General features: G+C 43.7%; 1 protein-coding gene across 1 annotated transcript in view; it reads right to left on the reverse strand.

The window, feature by feature from the left end:
• Positions 1-23,114, reverse strand: part of REC114 (REC114 meiotic recombination protein) — a 683,893-nt gene that overhangs the window by 251,631 nt on the left and 409,148 nt on the right. Inside the window, exons 5-6 of the mRNA XM_085646137.1 lie at positions 11,137-11,220; positions 1,803-1,886 (exon numbers count right to left, since the gene is read on the reverse strand). Coding sequence (XP_085502263.1) covers positions 1,803-1,886; positions 11,137-11,220 — 168 coding nt within the window. The remainder of the gene's footprint in view (positions 1-1,802; positions 1,887-11,136; positions 11,221-23,114) is intronic.

Below are 23,114 nucleotides of genomic sequence, written 5' to 3' on the forward strand. Positions count from 1 at the left end.
TACTGTACATCACAGTGGGGGATGGCAAAACTAACATTTTAGAAAGAAAGCCTGTCGTCTCATTGTCTTGTCCAGGAGGGGGTGAGGAGCCCTACCGCACTCTGGAGGGGCCAAGATGATACTTGAATACTGCATGCCCACCCCTGTGCCCACCCTGGTGGATCCTGTTCCCCCTCTTGTGATGGCCCCTGCCCCCCCTTCACCAGTGATGGCTCCTGTCCCCCCATGTGGTGGCTCCTGTCCCCCCACCTGTGATGGCTTCTGTCCCCCCTGTGGTGGCTCCTGTCTCCGCCCTGGGTGGCTTCTGCCCCAGTCCTGGAATGGCTCCTGCAGTGAGGGTCAAGTTCTTGATGGGCCTCTTCTCAAAAAAGGCCCAGCTCAAAATTAATATGAAAAGGTGAGCGAGTAAGTGAAGGGATGGGTGGATGAATTAGTGAAAGGATAAATGGATGAATGAAAGATTGAATAGATGGATAATGAGAGAGGATGGATGGATTGAGTGAGTGGAAGGATGGATGAGAGAAAAGGTAAATAGCTGGATGTATGGGTGGAAGGGTAGCTGGATGGGTAAAATGATGGATGGATTGATGAATTGATAAGTGCAAGGGTTAAAGGATGGACGGATGAGTGAAAGGGTGGATGTAAGGATGGATGAGTGAGTGAAAGGGAGGGTAGGTGGACAAAAGGATGAATAGATGAGTGAAAGGATAAATGGATGAGAGAAAGGATGGATGAGTGATAGGGTCAATGGATGGATTCATGAGTAGATGGATGGGTGGATGGATGGATGGATGGAAGGAAGGATGGATGGAAGGAAGGATGGCTAAGTGAAAGGGTCGATGGAGAGAGAAAGGGAGGATGACTGAAAGGGTGGATGGGTGGAAGGATGAGAGACTGGGTGGATGGATGAGTAAGTGAAAGGATGGCTGGATGGGTGAAAGGGTAAATGGTTGAATGGATGAGTGAATGGATGGATGGGTAGAAGAGTGGATGGATGAGTGCACAGATGGATAGGGTGAAAGGGTGGATGGAATGGATGGATGAGTGAAAGGATGGATGAAGGGATGGATGAGTGAAATGATAGATGGAAGGATACATGATGGATAGGTTTGCAAATGGTTGAATATGTTTGGATATGGCTGGGCTCACTTATATACTATTTCGCGGCCTCCTCTGATGTGTCTGTAAAACTTACTTATTGTCCTGAAGTTTTGTCCTGAATTTTGATCTCCTGTCCTGAATTTGTGTCCTGAATTTTGACCCTTTGTCCTGAATTTTTACACTCACCGTCCTGAATTTGCACCAATGCCAGTTGGTCACCCTAAGGGAGGGGACCCGTCTGATATAAGCCGGTGTCTGAGCTGAACAGCTAATTAAAGTGGGGATGATTACCCTGACTGGCAGTGTCGCTCTGTCTCCCCTCTCTCTCATTCTCTCCCTGGCGGGCTTCACTCTCCCTCCCTTCTGCACAAGATGCAAAAGTAGTGCAGATAAGCCTGATAATGCTTCAATCCATTGCGGGGCAGCACCCAGGATAATGTGCCGCATGCATGACTAACCACTTATAACGTCCCAAAGGCGAGACCTATTGGTTATGCCAATGCTTGTTTGTTTCGTATTTGAACGATTGCAATGAAAATTGTTTAAAAAAAACTAGTCAAGCATACTTGCCTTGGTAAACAGCCTCATCTCAAACATTGCTCATTGGTTTGCCTCAAAAACTGAGATGGAGAAGCTCAGAAGCCTAATGTGTAAATGGTGTGGTGGTGAACATTATAAAGGTTGTTGCGCTAAGGTGATACCTGTGCGAGCTGCATCACAGACATCCTTCCTCCTGAGGCACTGGACTGCGATAGAACGCTGCTATGTACTTCAGAATGACTGGGCTAGAAAAAAAGAGAAAACAACGTAAGGGCATTCGTTTTTCCCATTGCTAGATTGCAATGTGCAGTTGATATCTGAAGACTCGTGTTTCACAATCCAAAAGAAAGTTCTGGCAGTTCGATCGCTCATTCAGGTATTTCAAACCTTTTCAGTGCAATGAAGTAACCTTATTCCGAAATGATCTAATAGGTGGAGATCTGGACGTTTATTTAATAGCCTTATTCAAAAACTGAGTAGGTAGATAACCATTTTCCAAACATTTCTTCTAATATACTTCATATGCCGTCTACATGAATGAGTTTGGACAGTCTGCGAAAAAGGGCATAAGTTGACACTACCCAGTGCAGGGTTTCATAGCAAGAGTTTGGCCTCATCTTTTTTCGGATGAGCCTACTCTTAGCTGATGTCATCTGCTTACTCTATGGAGCACAGGTGCAGTCATCTAGTAGTACGTCCTATAGCAAAAGCATTCAGGGGCATATCAGCAAGGGCCGGCGATAATTATCGCTAAGCGCACTTAGCGCAAGGATAATTATCGCCGGCCAACTCTGAATTTTATCGCAGAGATAGCGTGCTATCAGCAACGCTTATCTCCAAAGCGATAAAATTCAGAGCGCAAGCTGCCAACTGTGCTTTTATCGCTGGAAATGCAGCGATAATCGCACAACTTTTGGTGATAGTTTGCTGATAGGGCCTCACATACTTAGCCATGATATCCACCTTCCATAGGATATCATGGCTAAGTCAGTTTCAAAGCAGGCATAAGGAAAGTAGCGATAACAGAGGTTATCGCTACTTTTTTTGTCGCTATGCTTCTTAGCATGAGGCTTGATAATAGGAGAAATGTCGCTTGGCGACATTTCTCCTGTTATTCTTGTGAGGAACGCCCACTTTGCATCTCATTAGAGATGCAAAGCTGGGCGTTAAGGGAAAGGGCGAAGAAGCATGGATTCACGCATTAGCGTGTCCTTGCTAATAGGGCGTTAAAATTATTGCCGCTTTTCATCCGAAAACGGACGCAAAAGCGGCGATAATTTTTTATCGCCTTGTTGATAATATGCCCCTTAATCTTTTGTCTTCTGTGGATCTTCAGTGGATCGCTACTGGAAACCATGGACCCCACCTAAGCAATTTCTATAATTCGAAACCTCATAGCGATATACAAAACACAGAAACAAGTGTTCATCAAGCAAACAAACAAAATTATAAAATATTGTATAATTCACAAACCAAAACATGCCAAAATAAACATTTTAATAGGAAGGTTGGAGCGTTTAAGCAATGTAGTTTCATTTCTGAAAGAGGGAGTGATATGGTGTTTGCTAGCGTGTCGCTTGTACATTATTGCTCCAATTCAAACTCTGGAGCATATTGACAAGGGAATGGCTAAGTGTGGCGTTAACAAACATTGCTAACGCTACGCACCACCATTCTAAAAACGCAGGGATGCTCTGTATTTACAACAGTGCGGCACACTCCAACGTTTCCGCTGGTGGTAAATCTAGCTACCTAGTGCCAACGCAGGCACTCTTACACCATAGTACAAGGTTGTCTGCGTTGGGGGGAATGATTGTTTATGTGCAGAAAGGGACACCTTCTGGCACATGAACAATCATTCATGGCGATTTGCTGTTTCTATGTGTGCTGCACAATGCAGCACACATAGAAACAGCAAAAATGAGGAGAAATTAAGTATTCCTCTATTTTCGCTATGTTAAGACCAGGTTTTCTCTGGTCTTAATTTTGGTGCTGCCTCCTATTTACGCCATCCTTGTAAACAGGGGACTGCGTCGAAATCAATGGGCGTTGCGGCAGAACGCCCCCCGCAACCCATTGCACGCCCCTTTCACACTAAGTGTAAAGTGAAAGGGGCTTTTTTTTACAAGGCAGTGTTAAGCCACATTAAGTGGCTTAACGACACCTTGTAAATAAGGCGAAGGGTTTATCGCCACAGGAACGTAAAAACAATTGACGTTCTTGTGGCGAAAGGGTTTGTAAATATGCCCCTCTGTTTTTGTGGGCGTATACCAGTGCTTCACATGAGGTCACCACTTTTCCATACTAGTTTCCTTTTGCTGTCCTTGCACTGCTCCCACAAATCAGGATAAGAATACCAACTTCATTTTTAGCAGACAATTTCAAATTCCCTTACAATTACAGAGGGTTTTAGCATTTTTAATGTAGCTTTTTTTCTGTATTTGTACTTTGTTAATCTATTTAATTTTCTAAACAGTGGCATACCCCCTAGTAGGCTTTGCGGACCTCCAGAGTTCCAATCACCACAGGTTAAGAATCACTGATCTATCCCATGGGACATACCTGGGGTGAAATATAACATCAACTGGCATGTCAAGGTTGGGGGCTGAGAAGCTGCCTCCAGGCACATCATGCCATTGTCTGACCTATGGGCATTTGCCTGGGGCAAATTATGGCATTACGTGACATAGGTAGGAAAAACGTGACTACAGCACAATATGACATTGATTTCTAATGGTGAACATTGGCCATCATTATGCTTTTGTTTATAGTATTAACTCTTCTACTTTTAAGACGATATAACAATTTACAATGTTATTACAAATGTAATACTATCTGGAGTGTTCTCAGCAGACCAGTTGAATGTTGGAATCATGCTTTCACTAGCAAAAAGTTTGTTCATTTAGTAAATAAACAATTAATAAAAACAAACAAATAAATAAATAAATAAAATAGTACATGCACAAAAGAGGGAAAAAAGCACTGTCTTTTTATGGAGCACATTGATTCATGTCCAAATGAAATTACCTTCCGTAATGCTTTCTGGTGGATACTCTATCTAGTTGCGGATTTCCCACCTTTAAAATACCCTCCAGTGCCATAATGAATCCTGAAGATTTTTCAGCATAGCCCCTGAGCACCAGTAGGTGATGTCGTGCAGCTCTGCATTGACTCCACTTGCCCTGAAAGGGATGACTTGAGCCACATGTAGGTGCTACCCATGAGAGATGACAGCTGTTTCTTTCTAGTAGAAAAATAGATGTGTCCAAAGCTAAAACTGATGGAGATATATACAAAAGAAATAGCAGTTTTAGGGAAGTGAGATGTTCCTTATGGTGCCCCTGAGCATATTGCTTCCTGCACAATGTGTGCAGCTAAGAATACAATTTGCAGAAACTGTGAAAGGAGGGGACATTTTGCTAAACGTGTGCAGAACAAGAAGTGATAGTAGTAAGTAGTATTAAGAAACTGAACAAGAGGTCCATGATAATTGTGCGAGCCTTCAGGAGATAGTTCTCACTATACACAAGAAGTCTGAAGGTTTAGTAAAATACACTAGTGAAGAGAGTGGAAATGTAACAGAGCTGCAGGAAGTGAAATTGGAGACAACAGACAAACTAGAAAAAAAACACATTGTCAATTGCTTCTAGATGAGAATGTAACAAAGGTGTTGGTACACTCAAGATGTTTGTATACACTTGTACCTAAGAAAATCTACGAAAATAATTGGATACATATTATGAATTCACATTTGAGCAAGTCGGATATAAGAGCTGTAGGGTATGCAGGAAGAAGAATAGAAATTTTGGGAATGAAGTAGATGACGATTACATTCAAAAGGAAGGCTGCCTCTGGACAAGTGTATGTTACTGATAATAGGTGTAGAATATTGGATAGGTAAATCAAAAATTATAAAAGGGTCTACAGGCTTTACCCAGGTAACACGCTGAATATTCCAGGTAACAAACTGTGCTCAAGTTAGGGGTGAAATGGTCTCCGATGACATCAGAGTTCAGAAAAAGAAAGGCAAGTATAAGGTTGTTAAAGTCAACAAACAGTGAAAAAGACATTCATGTCCACTAGGTATCTCGCCCGGGAGGAGGGCGAGTTGACGAAAGATAGTGTAAGGAAACACGCCCTACTTAAGACATGTTTTCAAATGGAACCATACCTATCCTGGCCTATGTCAGGGTATGAACGCTATCTCTTGATAAGGTTCCGTTTTGATTTATTTCATCTCCTGTTGGCAGTACCAAAAGGAGCCCACCGAGGTCAAGTGTTACCTGCTTGCGGCTGCGACGGGAAGTCTCCGCAAGATTTGGCACACTTTTTATTTGTTTGTCCTTATTATCTAGTACCTCGGAGATTGTATTTGAAGCCTTGCTTAAAGGATTTACAATTTACCCAAATTAAACCAGCACTTTATTACCTCCAACTCCTGAATTGTGATTATACTCTGTTTATATGTAGCTTTCTGAAACTTGCTATCACCTTCAGGAAAAGTATGGAAGGCTAATTATGCTGCTACTATCGTTGTATTTTTATCCCTTTTTAACTCTGTATAATTATTTATATTTTTAACTTGCTGTATCCTATGTGTTATCCTGGTTTTACAATACTCTTGCACATTATCTTGCGTTTCATTGATGAAATGGATGGTTTCTCTTTATATGAAAGGAATATGTTATGTCTGTATGTCTTAAAATGTACTTTTATGGATGTATTGTATTACATTCGAATAAAGATATAAACAACAACAGTGCCCAACCGGAACAAAGTACATACCTGGCTGCAGAGTAATTATTTACTAGAACTCGGTTGGGGGGGACCACACGGAGAGGTCAGGGTGTGGCTAGGTGAAGGACATTGGGTGGTTCTTGTTTACCTAAAGCCATTTAAATGGAGAGTGCGTGTAACAATGGTCACCCAGGTCCTTCCAGGCCTTAATGTACCCTCACATGATGTAATGGTAGGGTGGTCACATTTTAAATAATGCAATCAAAAGCCTAAGAGGTGCATAAGTGGTCAGCTGACAAAAGTAATTACTGTTATGTTTAAGCATGGAATATAATTATAGTTTTGTGTGTAAACATCAGGACTTTTGAGCATTTTAGCTTATGTATTAATTAGGTGAACCATCTGTTTTATTTCACTTGCATTCAACATTTTATTTTTAATTTGGATATATAGTGCTTGTATTCTGTATGATTTTATTGGCTAACCCAATATTTACTTTATTCACTTCTGTGGGAAGCATGAAAGTTACCAGAGATAATCAACCCTTTGCTGCCTAGGTCCTCAGCCACAAAGCATAAGCCCAAAACCCTGGAAAGGTGAAATGACTATGTTGAGATGCTTAATCAAAGGGTCACAATAGCAAATGAAATATTGAACTATGCTTCCAAAATGCCTGTTACTTCCTATTGCTCCAGCAATACATACTGGAGATAGTGCCAATAAAATCAACAGCTAAGCAAAGTTGGGATCCCACCCTTCTAGCTACCGAACCACCCCACACCCTTCTCTAGCTCCACAACCTGTGTTTACTGCCCGGTTCTTCCTTATTAGGAGTTGATCTACATTGTAACCCCAAGGATCAGGCTTCAACTACTTTATCCTCTGGACGTGAATCCCACATTATCCTATGTATCCTTCCCCCCTACTTTGTCTCCTAAGGGGGCCACGACGTCACCCTCTCCTGGACAGTTCGACGAGTCATTAAAAACTAAATAAAAACCTTTGATCATCAGTCTTTGGTGGGATTGAACTGATTTCTAGTTGGAATTCTGATTGTCTTGTACTGCCTCTTCCTTTTTAGGTCAAGCCCTTCTCTGTGTGGGTCGGACTCCTCCCACGCATTGGATTGGTCTTTGCGAGTGTCTTTCAATAATGAAAGCACGCAAATGGCCTAAGGTGGGTGCATGTCCCACCTCTCCTCCAAAGGTTCACTCCCATGGCGTTTTGCTCTCGGGAGCGAGCAGCGGTGCGCAGGCTGGCAGCTGCATTCCTCCCTCATTGTGGATCAGGTTACTAATTAAACACAGTGCGGTCACTTTCACTTTAGCGACCGCGCTTGTTTTGTTTTGTTACTAATGGCATAAAACCAGTCGAGCAACTTCTGTGTCTCCAAACTGGGCAGCAGTACTTGTGTGATTTCTTCTTCAGACCTGCCCCCTTGGCAAATTCCCCGAGCGCCTCGCATGATTTCTAACCTGTCATCTGTGTTAAGGAAGTACCTGCCCGCCTCCACTTACTGAGTTTTCTTTCAGTAATGCAATCGGCGAATAAACACCATTGTACCAAAGATGAAACTGAACTTTTGCCAGCCAGCCGTCACCCTTGGGCTGTAACGTGTAGGATAAAAAGATGCATCATAGGGCTGCCGTGTACTGTACCTGGTTCAAATATCTGTGAAGAGAAGAAGTGCTGAGACGAACTGAGCATTTCATGAAGCGCTAAGTAACAAACATGCCGGGACTTTTCGTCAATCGCTCATTATTAGCTGATCTCTCCTCCCATCCCCCTCCCCTCCAACCCCGCTCACCCTCCCATCTGCTCTCACCTCTGCAGCGTGCACGTGTTTGGGAATAACAAGGCTGCACCTTTTCAGCTTTCATGATTTCTCAGTGTATACATTACTAATCTCTGTCAGCACGATGGATGTAGACATAGTCACACTTGGTTTGTGTCAGATGGATTGAACGTGAACTTTAATTTCTCAGAGCAGAGTTTGCAGGAGTTCATTGCAGCATGAGAGCTGTGACGGCATCGGACGAGCTGCTGAAACCCTAAACTGGTTTCGCAGGGAGGTGACGCCGGACTATAAAGCAAGGTGTGGGCCACCGTTTAGGGCTGAGTCAGAGCGACGCCCGGCCACCAGACCTGCTCGGAGCGACGGGCGTGATGCGATCACACTGCTTATGTTTTGGGATCTGTGGGAGTTTCAGGGATCTCTCTGCTCACACTGGTGGGGACCTGTGGACGAGAAGTGGACAAGAGGCAGAGAGAAGACGGCTTGTAGCGCATCCTCACTTTAAGATGCCGGTGTGTGTTCAAGGAGGGTAGGGTGACCAACCGTCCGTAAATTTCACGGACAGTCCATAATTTCGGCCGTCTGTCCGTTGTCCGTGAAGGATTCTTTAACGGACGCCATTTGTCCGTAATTTTAACAGGGCACCGGTCGCACCACCCTAAAGCCCGCACAGCTTCCACCCACCTCCCTGCTTGACTCCGGGGAGTAACAGACTCCGATGCAGGACCAAAGCTCAGATCCCAGCAGCACTGGAGAGGCACAGCGGGATGGCAACCCTCACACCTTCCGCCCTTGATGTGCTGTTAAGATGGGCTTGAAGGTGACTGAGAGGGAGGGGCTGCAGCTTCGGGAGCAGGGGCATCTATTCAGATGCAAACAGCCCTGAATGCGTCATGTCTGCAATTTCGAGGGGCCTCACACATTCCCTTTCTGCCCAGGGCCCCAAACACCCTAGAACCGGCCCTGATTACACCGAGGAAGCACGTGGTTCTCTTCACAGAGCTTAATTACTGTTACTAAATTGTAAGCAAACCTCGGTTCTGCAAACATGCAGTCTATAATGTAATAAAATAAAGAAATGGCACAATCGCACCCACACTGATTAACAAAGTATGGAGGACAATCAGTTAAATCAGTTCTCTTGGAGTATCTCCTTTAAGTACTGTACATCACAGTGGGGGATGGCAAAACTAACATTTTAGAAAGAAAGCCTGTCGTCTCATTGTCTTGTCCAGGAGGGGGTGAGGAGCCCTACCGCACTCTGGAGGGGCCAAGATGATACTTGAATACTGCATGCCCACCCCTGTGCCCACCCTGGTGGATCCTGTTCCCCCTCTTGTGATGGCCCCTGCCCCCCCTTCACCAGTGATGGCTCCTGTCCCCCCATGTGGTGGCTCCTGTCCCCCCCACCTGTGATGGCTTCTGTCCCCCCTGTGGTGGCTCCTGTCTCCGCCCTGGGTGGCTTCTGCCCCAGTCCTGGAATGGCTCCTGCAGTGAGGGTCAAGTTCTTGATGGGCCTCTTCTCAAAAAAGGCCCAGCTCAAAATTAATATGAAAAGGTGAGCGAGTAAGTGAAGGGATGGGTGGATGAATTAGTGAAAGGATAAATGGATGAATGAAAGATTGAATAGATGGATAATGAGAGAGGATGGATGGATTGAGTGAGTGGAAGGATGGATGAGAGAAAAGGTAAATAGCTGGATGTATGGGTGGAAGGGTAGCTGGATGGGTAAAATGATGGATGGATTGATGAATTGATAAGTGCAAGGGTTAAAGGATGGACGGATGAGTGAAAGGGTGGATGTAAGGATGGATGAGTGAGTGAAAGGGAGGGTAGGTGGACAAAAGGATGAATAGATGAGTGAAAGGATAAATGGATGAGAGAAAGGATGGATGAGTGATAGGGTCAATGGATGGATTCATGAGTAGATGGATGGGTGGATGGATGGATGGATGGAAGGAAGGATGGATGGAAGGAAGGATGGCTAAGTGAAAGGGTCGATGGAGAGAGAAAGGGAGGATGACTGAAAGGGTGGATGGGTGGAAGGATGAGAGACTGGGTGGATGGATGAGTAAGTGAAAGGATGGCTGGATGGGTGAAAGGGTAAATGGTTGAATGGATGAGTGAATGGATGGATGGGTAGAAGAGTGGATGGATGAGTGCACAGATGGATAGGGTGAAAGGGTGGATGGAATGGATGGATGAGTGAAAGGATGGATGAAGGGATGGATGAGTGAAATGATAGATGGAAGGATACATGATGGATAGGTTTGCAAATGGTTGAATATGTTTGGATATGGCTGGGCTCACTTATATACTATTTCGCGGCCTCCTCTGATGTGTCTGTAAAACTTACTTATTGTCCTGAAGTTTTGTCCTGAATTTTGATCTCCTGTCCTGAATTTGTGTCCTGAATTTTGACCCTTTGTCCTGAATTTTTACACTCACCGTCCTGAATTTGCACCAATGCCAGTTGGTCACCCTAAGGGAGGGGACCCGTCTGATATAAGCCGGTGTCTGAGCTGAACAGCTAATTAAAGTGGGGATGATTACCCTGACTGGCAGTGTCGCTCTGTCTCCCCTCTCTCTCATTCTCTCCCTGGCGGGCTTCACTCTCCCTCCCTTCTGCACAAGATGCAAAAGTAGTGCAGATAAGCCTGATAATGCTTCAATCCATTGCGGGGCAGCACCCAGGATAATGTGCCGCATGCATGACTAACCACTTATAACGTCCCAAAGGCGAGACCTATTGGTTATGCCAATGCTTGTTTGTTTCGTATTTGAACGATTGCAATGAAAATTGTTTAAAAAAAACTAGTCAAGCATACTTGCCTTGGTAAACAGCCTCATCTCAAACATTGCTCATTGGTTTGCCTCAAAAACTGAGATGGAGAAGCTCAGAAGCCTAATGTGTAAATGGTGTGGTGGTGAACATTATAAAGGTTGTTGCGCTAAGGTGATACCTGTGCGAGCTGCATCACAGACATCCTTCCTCCTGAGGCACTGGACTGCGATAGAACGCTGCTATGTACTTCAGAATGACTGGGCTAGAAAAAAAGAGAAAACAACGTAAGGGCATTCGTTTTTCCCATTGCTAGATTGCAATGTGCAGTTGATATCTGAAGACTCGTGTTTCACAATCCAAAAGAAAGTTCTGGCAGTTCGATCGCTCATTCAGGTATTTCAAACCTTTTCAGTGCAATGAAGTAACCTTATTCCGAAATGATCTAATAGGTGGAGATCTGGACGTTTATTTAATAGCCTTATTCAAAAACTGAGTAGGTAGATAACCATTTTCCAAACATTTCTTCTAATATACTTCATATGCCGTCTACATGAATGAGTTTGGACAGTCTGCGAAAAAGGGCATAAGTTGACACTACCCAGTGCAGGGTTTCATAGCAAGAGTTTGGCCTCATCTTTTTTCGGATGAGCCTACTCTTAGCTGATGTCATCTGCTTACTCTATGGAGCACAGGTGCAGTCATCTAGTAGTACGTCCTATAGCAAAAGCATTCAGGGGCATATCAGCAAGGGCCGGCGATAATTATCGCTAAGCGCACTTAGCGCAAGGATAATTATCGCCGGCCAACTCTGAATTTTATCGCAGAGATAGCGTGCTATCAGCAACGCTTATCTCCAAAGCGATAAAATTCAGAGCGCAAGCTGCCAACTGTGCTTTTATCGCTGGAAATGCAGCGATAATCGCACAACTTTTGGTGATAGTTTGCTGATAGGGCCTCACATACTTAGCCATGATATCCACCTTCCATAGGATATCATGGCTAAGTCAGTTTCAAAGCAGGCATAAGGAAAGTAGCGATAACAGAGGTTATCGCTACTTTTTTTGTCGCTATGCTTCTTAGCATGAGGCTTGATAATAGGAGAAATGTCGCTTGGCGACATTTCTCCTGTTATTCTTGTGAGGAACGCCCACTTTGCATCTCATTAGAGATGCAAAGCTGGGCGTTAAGGGAAAGGGCGAAGAAGCATGGATTCACGCATTAGCGTGTCCTTGCTAATAGGGCGTTAAAATTATTGCCGCTTTTCATCCGAAAACGGACGCAAAAGCGGCGATAATTTTTTATCGCCTTGTTGATAATATGCCCCTTAATCTTTTGTCTTCTGTGGATCTTCAGTGGATCGCTACTGGAAACCATGGACCCCACCTAAGCAATTTCTATAATTCGAAACCTCATAGCGATATACAAAACACAGAAACAAGTGTTCATCAAGCAAACAAACAAAATTATAAAATATTGTATAATTCACAAACCAAAACATGCCAAAATAAACATTTTAATAGGAAGGTTGGAGCGTTTAAGCAATGTAGTTTCATTTCTGAAAGAGGGAGTGATATGGTGTTTGCTAGCGTGTCGCTTGTACATTATTGCTCCAATTCAAACTCTGGAGCATATTGACAAGGGAATGGCTAAGTGTGGCGTTAACAAACATTGCTAACGCTACGCACCACCATTCTAAAAACGCAGGGATGCTCTGTATTTACAACAGTGCGGCACACTCCAACGTTTCCGCTGGTGGTAAATCTAGCTACCTAGTGCCAACGCAGGCACTCTTACACCATAGTACAAGGTTGTCTGCGTTGGGGGGAATGATTGTTTATGTGCAGAAAGGGACACCTTCTGGCACATGAACAATCATTCATGGCGATTTGCTGTTTCTATGTGTGCTGCACAATGCAGCACACATAGAAACAGCAAAAATGAGGAGAAATTAAGTATTCCTCTATTTTCGCTATGTTAAGACCAGGTTTTCTCTGGTCTTAATTTTGGTGCTGCCTCCTATTTACGCCATCCTTGTAAACAGGGGACTGCGTCGAAATCAATGGGCGTTGCGGCAGAACGCCCCCCGCAACCCATTGCACGCCCCTTTCACACTAAGTGTAAAGTGAAAGGGGCTTTTTTTTACAAGGCAGTGTTAAGCCACATTAAGTGGCTTAACGACACCTTGTAAATAAGGCGAAGGGTTTATCGCCACAGGAACGTAAAAACAATTGACGTTCTTGTGGCGAAAGGGTTTGTAAATATGCCCCTCTGTTTTTGTGGGCGTATACCAGTGCTTCACATGAGGTCACCACTTTTCCATACTAGTTTCCTTTTGCTGTCCTTGCACTGCTCCCACAAATCAGGATAAGAATACCAACTTCATTTTTAGCAGACAATTTCAAATTCCCTTACAATTACAGAGGGTTTTAGCATTTTTAATGTAGCTTTTTTTCTGTATTTGTACTTTGTTAATCTATTTAATTTTCTAAACAGTGGCATACCCCCTAGTAGGCTTTGCGGACCTCCAGAGTTCCAATCACCACAGGTTAAGAATCACTGATCTATCCCATGGGACATACCTGGGGTGAAATATAACATCAACTGGCATGTCAAGGTTGGGGGCTGAGAAGCTGCCTCCAGGCACATCATGCCATTGTCTGACCTATGGGCATTTGCCTGGGGCAAATTATGGCATTACGTGACATAGGTAGGAAAAACGTGACTACAGCACAATATGACATTGATTTCTAATGGTGAACATTGGCCATCATTATGCTTTTGTTTATAGTATTAACTCTTCTACTTTTAAGACGATATAACAATTTACAATGTTATTACAAATGTAATACTATCTGGAGTGTTCTCAGCAGACCAGTTGAATGTTGGAATCATGCTTTCACTAGCAAAAAGTTTGTTCATTTAGTAAATAAACAATTAATAAAAACAAACAAATAAATAAATAAATAAAATAGTACATGCACAAAAGAGGGAAAAAAGCACTGTCTTTTTATGGAGCACATTGATTCATGTCCAAATGAAATTACCTTCCGTAATGCTTTCTGGTGGATACTCTATCTAGTTGCGGATTTCCCACCTTTAAAATACCCTCCAGTGCCATAATGAATCCTGAAGATTTTTCAGCATAGCCCCTGAGCACCAGTAGGTGATGTCGTGCAGCTCTGCATTGACTCCACTTGCCCTGAAAGGGATGACTTGAGCCACATGTAGGTGCTACCCATGAGAGATGACAGCTGTTTCTTTCTAGATATCATCCGTGCTCTCAGATGCCGAGTCCAAAATTGTTTGTGCCAATGGGTGTTGGACCTGGCATTTCTTGGTGGGATTACTCCTGACTTTTTGCCTCTACCTCCTCTATTTTTGATGCAGTGATGGATTTCGTTTTACTGGCGTAGATGCTTTGGGCACTTTGCCACTGCTGATCAGTGTCAAAGTGCAAGTGCTCCCTGTGTATAGTTTTATGGTAAATGGTTGTCCATGATTGGTATGTTTGCCTTACTAGTAAAGTCCCTAGTAAAGTGCACGATGTGTGCCAGGGCTGGTAATGCAAATGCTACAAGTGGGCCTGCAGCACTAATTGTGCCACCCACACAAGTAGCCTTAAAGAGAGAACTCAGGCCTGCAACTGCAGCGCCTGCGCGAAGTTTGTTAAACTGCCATGTTGTCCTGACAAGTGCACCACCTTTTCAGGCCTTACCCTTCCCTTTCTATGCACATCAGCCACCCCTATGGTAGGTCCAAGGTACCCCCTCGCCAGGGTGCAGTGTATGTGAAAGGTAGGACATGTACTGAGGTGTGTACCATGTCCTGACAGTGAGTACTCTCCATTTCGTTTTTCACTGTTGAAAGGCCATCTTGCGCTTAGGACAAACGGGGAGGCTGTGTAATAAGCTTCCAGCCTACCTTTGTGAAGTTTAGTGTGCCTGAACTCACAATTTAATAACACATCTTTTTGTGAAGGTCGTTTTTGCATTGTATGTTTAGAAACCACTCTTTTAGAAGTGGCTGGGTTTTTGTGCTCTAACATTTCTGTGTGTCTCTGCCTGGTTGTGGATTGACTGTCTGGATCTCAAAGTGATAGGATCTAGGGAATGTCTTTAACCAGGGAAGGAGGTGGTGAGAGAGAAACAGGCTGAACTGCATCTGGAGTGTAGGCGGGAGGAGTAGCCCCTGGAGGTGAAGTGGACTGGGTTGCTGCCATAAAACAATGGCTCCATCCCCTGCTGAGTGATTAAGGATCCATACCCCCACTATCAAAGGAAGAAGGTGTCCTTCCTTTCCCTGACGTGGAAGAAAGGGGCCCTATTTGGCCTAAGGTACCTACCTCAGCCAACTAGAGACCCCCGGTTCTAACATTGGTGGTCAGCAGTTTGGGATTTTAATGTGTATTTGCAAATTCACTCACAGTAATTGGTGTACATCACCAGTAGCGCAGACCACGACGTAACCACATATTGTGTTTTGATTTTTGGTTCTATTTTTGAGCGACCTTTAAGCCAAACATCATGTCTCAGAGGAGTCAAGTAGCCACTGAGGCTACAGAATTAGAGTTCGACATTGTGGCATTGCTTACCTACATAGTTGATCAATTGAGGAAATTCTGCAGAGTTTTGGGATGTCCCATGAAAAGTAGCGCCAAGAAGGAGGAGCTGCAAATGGCCTTGAGGGCCTGGTGGGAAGCCAAAGGGGCTCAGGAGACAGGTGATGTTGAGGTGGATGAGGTTGACCTAGGCAATGGATTTGGTCCACAGGATTTGCCAGTGGAAGGACCAACCTCATGGGCTGGTAGTAACCATTCAGGGAGGAGCTTTTCACCAGAGGAGTTGGAGGAAAACCAAAGGGTCAAAGAGCATGAGTTGGAGGTTTTAAAACTTAAAACTCAAGGGGAAGAGAAGAAGCTGCTCATTGAAAGTGAAATGGGAGCAGAGGAGAGCAGGAACGCTCTTGCCTTGAAAGAGAAAAAGATTCTCTTAGCTCATGAGTTAAGCATGAGGGAACTGGAATTAAGGTTAAAAGGCGGAGTACAATTCAAATGGTGGCAGCACACAACCAGTGCCAGTGGGGAAGGTGTACATTCCCAAAGTCTTAGTGCGAGATTACCAAAGGGGTGATGATATTTATGCATGGTTCACGGCATATGAGATCGCACTGAGGATGAATGAGGTGCCTGAGAAGCATTGGGGGGTGGGTCTATGGAAACACTTTGAGAGTTCAGGGAGGGATTTTTTACCCCCTTTAGAGAGGACAGAAACCCTGACCTACGCCAATATGAAAGAGGTTTTATGCCTCAGGTATGGGCTCACTCCTGAACAGTACAGGCAGAAATTCAGGAACTTCAAGAAACTGGAATCCAGTACTTGGGTTGAGTGTGTGAATGCGTACATGCGTGCACTGGATGGTTGAATGAAGGGCAGCAAGGTAACTGCTTTTAAGGGCTTATGCAATTCAATTAGTTGGGGCACTTGAGTAGTCTGTGTGTTCCAGAGCTGTGCCAGCATCTTTTGGACAGTAAGGAAAAGTTACTTGCCTGTAATCCTAGTTCTCTTCCAGGGCTATCCTCATCAAAGTCATAAGCACATGAATATTCCCGCCCATGAGCGGGGACCCTGGAATCATATAAAACATATGTGTGGAAACCATACATGTAGCTCTATATATATGTACTTTGAAGCGGTGATATATATATATATATATATATATATATATATATATATATATATATGTCGCTCCAAGTACACCAAGATACGAGTCACTCGTTGCGGGCGGGTGCCGAATGCGGTGGTGTACCGCACACGATATAGGCTCCAAAGGTTCCTCCGTTTTCTGGAAGGAAAGAACGGCACTCACGGGGCTTCGTTTCAGCAGATTTTAATAATTTAAACCGAATGCAAACAGACGCGTTTCAGAATAGATCCTTCTTCAGTGTTTGCCTAACGCGCTGTGAGGCGCCATTAAAAAGAGTTACATCGATTAGCCTAGACACAAACAGGGGACTGGCGCATTTTCCATCATGAGCGCCATCTTGGAATGGTCAATTATGCAAGGTCTTTTTTAAAATAAAGTTGATTGAATACAACATTTTAAGCATTCCACGAGACAATTCATCAACATGCTTGATTCTGTTATCATAACCTTGCCATGACCCATCAATTCATTGCATTTTTACCGTGGATCGGTTAATTGCACCAAACAAATCATGTTACATGTTTCCCTCGTTTGTCATTATTTAGCCGTGGATCGGCAGAGGCTTTCGATGTTCCAGGTTTTCACCAGTCAACATTTCAACGATCAATGATCACTTTAAATCACATAACAATTAGTTACCCAGATGAACTGTCAATTCTTCCCCACCATTTAACCCATTTGGGGACTTGGATTGGAGATCTATAATATATCGTGATTCAAGTCTTCGCAACTTCAGAACTCTGTCACCTCCCCTTACATCAAATGGAATGCAGTCTATGCTGAAGTACTGTAACAGATCCCTGTTACTATTGTGTTTAAGGGCAAAATGACGTGCCACGGGATAATTAAAATCTTTTTTGGCAATTGCACGCATGTGCTCTAAAATTCTAAGTTTCACACAATGTATCGTACTCCCTATGTATCTTAACCCGCAGGGGCATTTCAGGCAATAAACTGCGTGGGTGGTATTACAGGTCATGAACTTCTTGATTTTTTTTGGTGCTTTCAGGCCTTTGATCTCATACGTAAGCACCCTTTTGCTATACGCACAGGCCTTGCATCTCCCACAAGGGAAGAAACCCTTCATTTCACTAATGGTTCCCTGTTTAGATGGTATAGTATCCAGATGGCTGTGAACCAAGCTATCTTTGAGGGATCGGGCCTTTCTGAAGGTGATTAGTGGTCCTGCTGGAATGTCTGTGCCAATAATGGCATCAGTTTTCAATATGTGCCAATTTTTTCTCATTATTCGTCTTAGACTGTCGGCATCTTCCGAGAAGGTGGTTATCATCCGGAATTTGCCGGTTTGATCATCACGGACCTTTTGCTGAAATAAGTCCTTTCTAGGTATTTTTTCTACCTTCTTGAGTGTATTCTCAAGGAGGCCTGAAGTATAGACCCTTTCAATGAACCTATTTATGCTTGCTCTGGCTGCCAATTTAAAATCGTTTTCTTCAGAGCAATTCCTTTTCAGTCTAAGAAATTCCCCATATGGGATGCTGTTCTTCAGTTTTTGGGGGTGGCTACTAGCAGCGTGCAGCGTGCTATTTCCAGCAGTCGGCTTTCTATATAGGGCTGTTGTAATCTTCCCTCCCTGTATCTCGACTCTCAGGTCAAGATAGTTTACTGCCACCAAACTTATCTCGCCTGAGAATCGTAGATTGATCTCGTTCTTATTTAGATGTTCAATATATCTTTCTGCCTGATCCACCGTGCCATTCCATACCAGGAAAAGGTCGTCTATGTACCTATACCACGATATGACTTTATTAGTCCAGTCTGTGTTTTCTTCAGACCATGCCACCTGCTCCTCCCACCAGCCCACGAACAAGTTCGCGTAGCTGGGGGCGAAGCAGGTGCCCATCGCGGTACCCGAGATTTGCCTGAAGAGGTCCCCCTGGAAGATGAAGATGTTATTGTACAGACAGAATCCGATAAATTCCAACAACATCTCGTTGTGTATACTGAATTTCAAGGATCGTTTCTGGAGAAAATATCTCACTGCGTTTATGCCTTGTGTGTGGTTAATACAAGTGTATAAACTCGTGATGTCTAAAACAATTAGGCAATAAGAAGGTTGCCAAGTGAGTTTCTCAATCTGTCTTATGAAGTCGGTAGAGTCTCTAATGTAGGATTTTAGTCCCAATACGGCTTCAAAGAGGAAATGATCCAAGAATCTGGAGAGATTCTCTGTCAAGCTTCCTATAGAGGAAACTATCGGTCTACCCGGTGGTTGAGTTCTATTCTTGTGCACCTTGGGTAGGTGATAAAACGTGGGTAGGACGGGGTTATTAGTTCTTAAAAACAAGTATTCATCAAAGTCCAACATTGAATGCTCATACCACTTTTTTATTAAAGTGTGTAATTGTTCTATGCTTGTCTGGTATTTTGCCATTGTAGTTGTCTCATAACAATTTTTATCGCCTAGCTGTCGTATGGCTTCTGCTACATATAGTTCTCTTGGAATCAGCACAATGTTCCCTCCTTTATCAGAAGGTTTATAGATGGTTGTATTGTCCTGTTCCAAATCCTTAATGGCAGTTTTTTGTGCTTCAGTTAGATTGTCTTTTTTTCGAGTTTTCCCGTTGTTGTTTCCTCTGAATTTGATTAGCTCCTTAACGACAGCTTCGGAGAAGGTATCAATGGCGTCGAAAGGCATTTGTGGTAGAAACTTAGAGGGTAGTTTCATGCCGCTTTTTGGTGATTCTTGCTCTATGCCGACTCGTGTGAGTCTTTGACTCGTAGTAGTTGCGGACTCTGGATCTTCCAATGTCCCTTCTTGTCGCAGGTCTTCTAGAATTTCCAGGGCAATTAAATCATCACCCACCAGGAGATCGGTGGTGTTATACACTTTCAGCATTTTCGTTTCTTTTGCTGTGGGTTTTAGTTTAAAATGTTTGTGTAACTTTAGTTTTTGAACAAATTTAAATAAGTCAATCCTTGTTTGGGTAAACTCCATTCGATTTTGTGGGCAAAACGTTAAACCCAATTTGAGTACTGATTCTTCCACTGGGGTCAGTACCTTAGATGTTAGGTTGACTATGGTCAGATGGTCACTTTCTACCATCTGCCCCCTCTTTTGTTCCTGGAACCTCTGGTCGACTGATTCGCTCTTGTTCTTGCTAGTAGCCACCCCCAAAAACTGAAGAACAGCATCCCATATGGGGAATTTCTTAGAATGAAAAGGAATTGCTCTGAAGAAAACGATTTTAAATTGGCAGCCAGAGCAAGCATAAATAGGTTCATTGAAAGGGGCTATACTTCAGGCCTCCTTGAGAATACACTCAAGAAGGTAGAAAAAATACCTAGAAAGGACTTATTTCAGCAAAAGGTCCGTGATGATCAAACCGGCAAATTCCGGATGATAACCACCTTCTCGGAAGATGCCGACAGTCTAAGACGAATAATGAGAAAAAATTGGCACATATTGAAAACTGATGCCATTATTGGCACAGACATTCCAGCAGGACCACTAATCACCTTCAGAAAGGCCCGATCCCTCAAAGATAGCTTGGTTCACAGCCATCTGGATACTATACCATCTAAACAGGGAACCATTAGTGAAATGAAGGGTTTCTTCCCTTGTGGGAGATGCAAGGCCTGTGCGTATAGCAAAAGGGTGCTTACGTATGAGATCAAAGGCCTGAAAGCACCAAAAAAAATCAAGAAGTTCATGACCTGTAATACCACCCACGCAGTTTATTGCCTGAAATGCCCCTGCGGGTTAAGATACATAGGGAGTACGATACATTGTGTGAAACTTAGAATTTTAGAGCACATGCGTGCAATTGCCAAAAAAGATTTTAATTATCCCGTGGCACGTCATTTTGCCCTTAAACACAATAGTAACAGGGATCTGTTACAGTACTTCAGCATAGACTGCATTCCATTTGATGTAAGGGGAGGTGTCAGAGTTCTGAAGTTGCGAAGACTTGAATCACGATATATTATAGATCTCCAATCCAAGTCCCCAAATGGGTTAAATGGTGGGGAAGAATTGACAGTTCATCTGGGTAACTAATTGTTATGTGATTTAAAGTGATCATTGATCGTTGAAATGTTGACTGGTGAAAACCTGGAACATCGAAAGCCTCTGCCGATCCACGGCTAAATAATGACAAACGAGGGAAACATGTAACATGATTTGTTTGGTGCAATTAACCGATCCACGGTAAAAATGCAATGAATTGATGGGTCATGGCAAGGTTATGATAACAGAATCAAGCATGTTGATGAATTGTCTCGTGGAATGCTTAAAATGTTGTATTCAATCAACTTTATTTTAAAAAAGACCTTGCATAATTGACCATTCCAAGATGGCGCTCATAATGGAAAATGCGCCAGTCCCCTGTTTGTGTCTAGGCTAATCGATGTAACTCTTTTTAATGGCGCCTCACAGCGCGTTAGGCAAACACTGAAGAAGGATCTATTCTGAAACGCGTCTGTTTGCATTCGGTTTAAATTATTAAAATCTGCTGAAACGAAGCCCCGTGAGTGCCGTTCTTTCCTTCCAGAAAACCGAGGAATCTTTGGAGCCTATATCGTGTGCGGTACACCACCGCATTCGGCACCCGCCCGCAACGAGTGACTCGTATCTTGGTGTACTTGGAGCGACAGATTGACAACGAGAGCACCATCCTGAAACACCCGAGAACCACGAGGAGACCGAGAAAGAGGATTGCGGTCACAATCAGAAGCGCGTCTGGCAGACATTGGTAAGCCAGTTTTACGTTATTTAAACGCGCTCGTGAATTTCAATGTATGCAGGATTGGGCGAGGGACTTTAAAACAGCAGCACAGACAAACCGAAACGGAGCCCGGGATCGGAGCACCGTAATTTACGTTTGAACAGGCATGTTCAACGTTACAGAGCGCAAAGAGGCGGAGAAAGATATTTTTAAAAAGACCAGGTCAGATCCAAGAGACACTTCGACGGCAGCCACTAATAATGCCCCGGATACACTGGCAACTTCCTACACCAAGCTGGAGAGATTATACGAGCGGGAGATCCGCAAGTGGTGGGAGGCTACCTCACTTCAAAACTACATCGAAGTAGAGAGGGTCCCCAGAGGCTTGCGGATATACACGGTTCCAGCGTATGAAAACCCTGATCCCATGCTCTTGGAAGCCTGGGCAACCCATACAGCCCTTTCATGTAAAGGGATGTTGGAGATTCTCGTACGCTTCGCTTGGAGTGACAGAGATAAAACCTTAAAAGAAATAGAAACGCTGGAAGAAGAGCTGACCAAGGATTCAAACAAAGACCAACAAGAGAAACTAAGAGATGCCATGAAACAACGACTCGTGAAATACGAAGTGAAGATCAAAACACGCAAACAAGAAAAATTTGATCGGGATGAAAGGGACTACACAATGGGGAGAGTTCTCACCTTCGCGAAAAAATTCGAGCAACCTAGAAGAGAAGTGAGAAACGGTAACAAATCAAGAACCACTGAAAAACCTCCCAGGGTGGATACCTCAGAATCCGATGTAACAGAGAACGAACAGTCGGAAGATGACGCAGCCGGCATGACGGAAGATCGAACAAAAACCCCTTTACAAAAGGAGTTCAATGTCATCAGACAGTCATGGCTGCGGGGAGGCAAAAGCAAACCCCCGGAAAACGAAAAACCAGAAGGGGGGGCCGGAAGAGGAAGAACAAGAGCGAATCAGTCGACCAGAGGTTCCAGGAACAAAAGAGGGGGCAGATGGTAGAAAGTGACCATCTGACCATAGTCAACCTAACATCTAAGGTACTGACCCCAGTGGAAGAATCAGTACTCAAATTGGGTTTAACGTTTTGCCCACAAAATCGAATGGAGTTTACCCAAACAAGGATTGACTTATTTAAATTTGTTCGAAAACTAAAGTTACACAAACATTTTAAACTAAAACCCACAGCAAAAGAAACGAAAATGCTGAAAGTGTATAACACCACCGATCTCCTGGTGGGTGATGATTTAATTGCCCTGGAAATTCTAGAAGACCTGCGACAAGAAGGGACATTGGAAGATCCAGAGTCCGCAACTACTACGAGTCAAAGACTCACACGAGTCGGCATAGAGCAAGAATCACCAAAAAGCGGCATGAAACTACCCTCTAAGTTTCTACCACAAATGCCTTTCGACGCCATTGATACCTTCTCCGAAGCTGTCGTTAAGGAGCTAATCAAATTCAGAGGAAACAACAACGGGAAAACTCGAAAAAAAGACAATCTAACTGAAGCACAAAAAACTGCCATTAAGGATTTGGAACAGGACAATACAACCATCTATAAACCTTCTGATAAAGGAGGGAACATTGTGCTGATTCCAAGAGAACTATATGTAGCAGAAGCCATACGACAGCTAGGAGATAAAAATTGTTATGAGACAACTACAATGGCAAAATACCAGACAAGCATAGAACAATTACACACTTTAATAAAAAAGTGGTATGAGCATTCAATGTTGG

The sequence above is a fragment of the Triturus cristatus genome, chromosome 3_1 (genome assembly GCF_964204655.1).
Source record: "Triturus cristatus chromosome 3_1, aTriCri1.1, whole genome shotgun sequence".
Classification (NCBI taxonomy): Eukaryota; Metazoa; Chordata; class Amphibia; order Caudata; family Salamandridae; genus Triturus; species Triturus cristatus.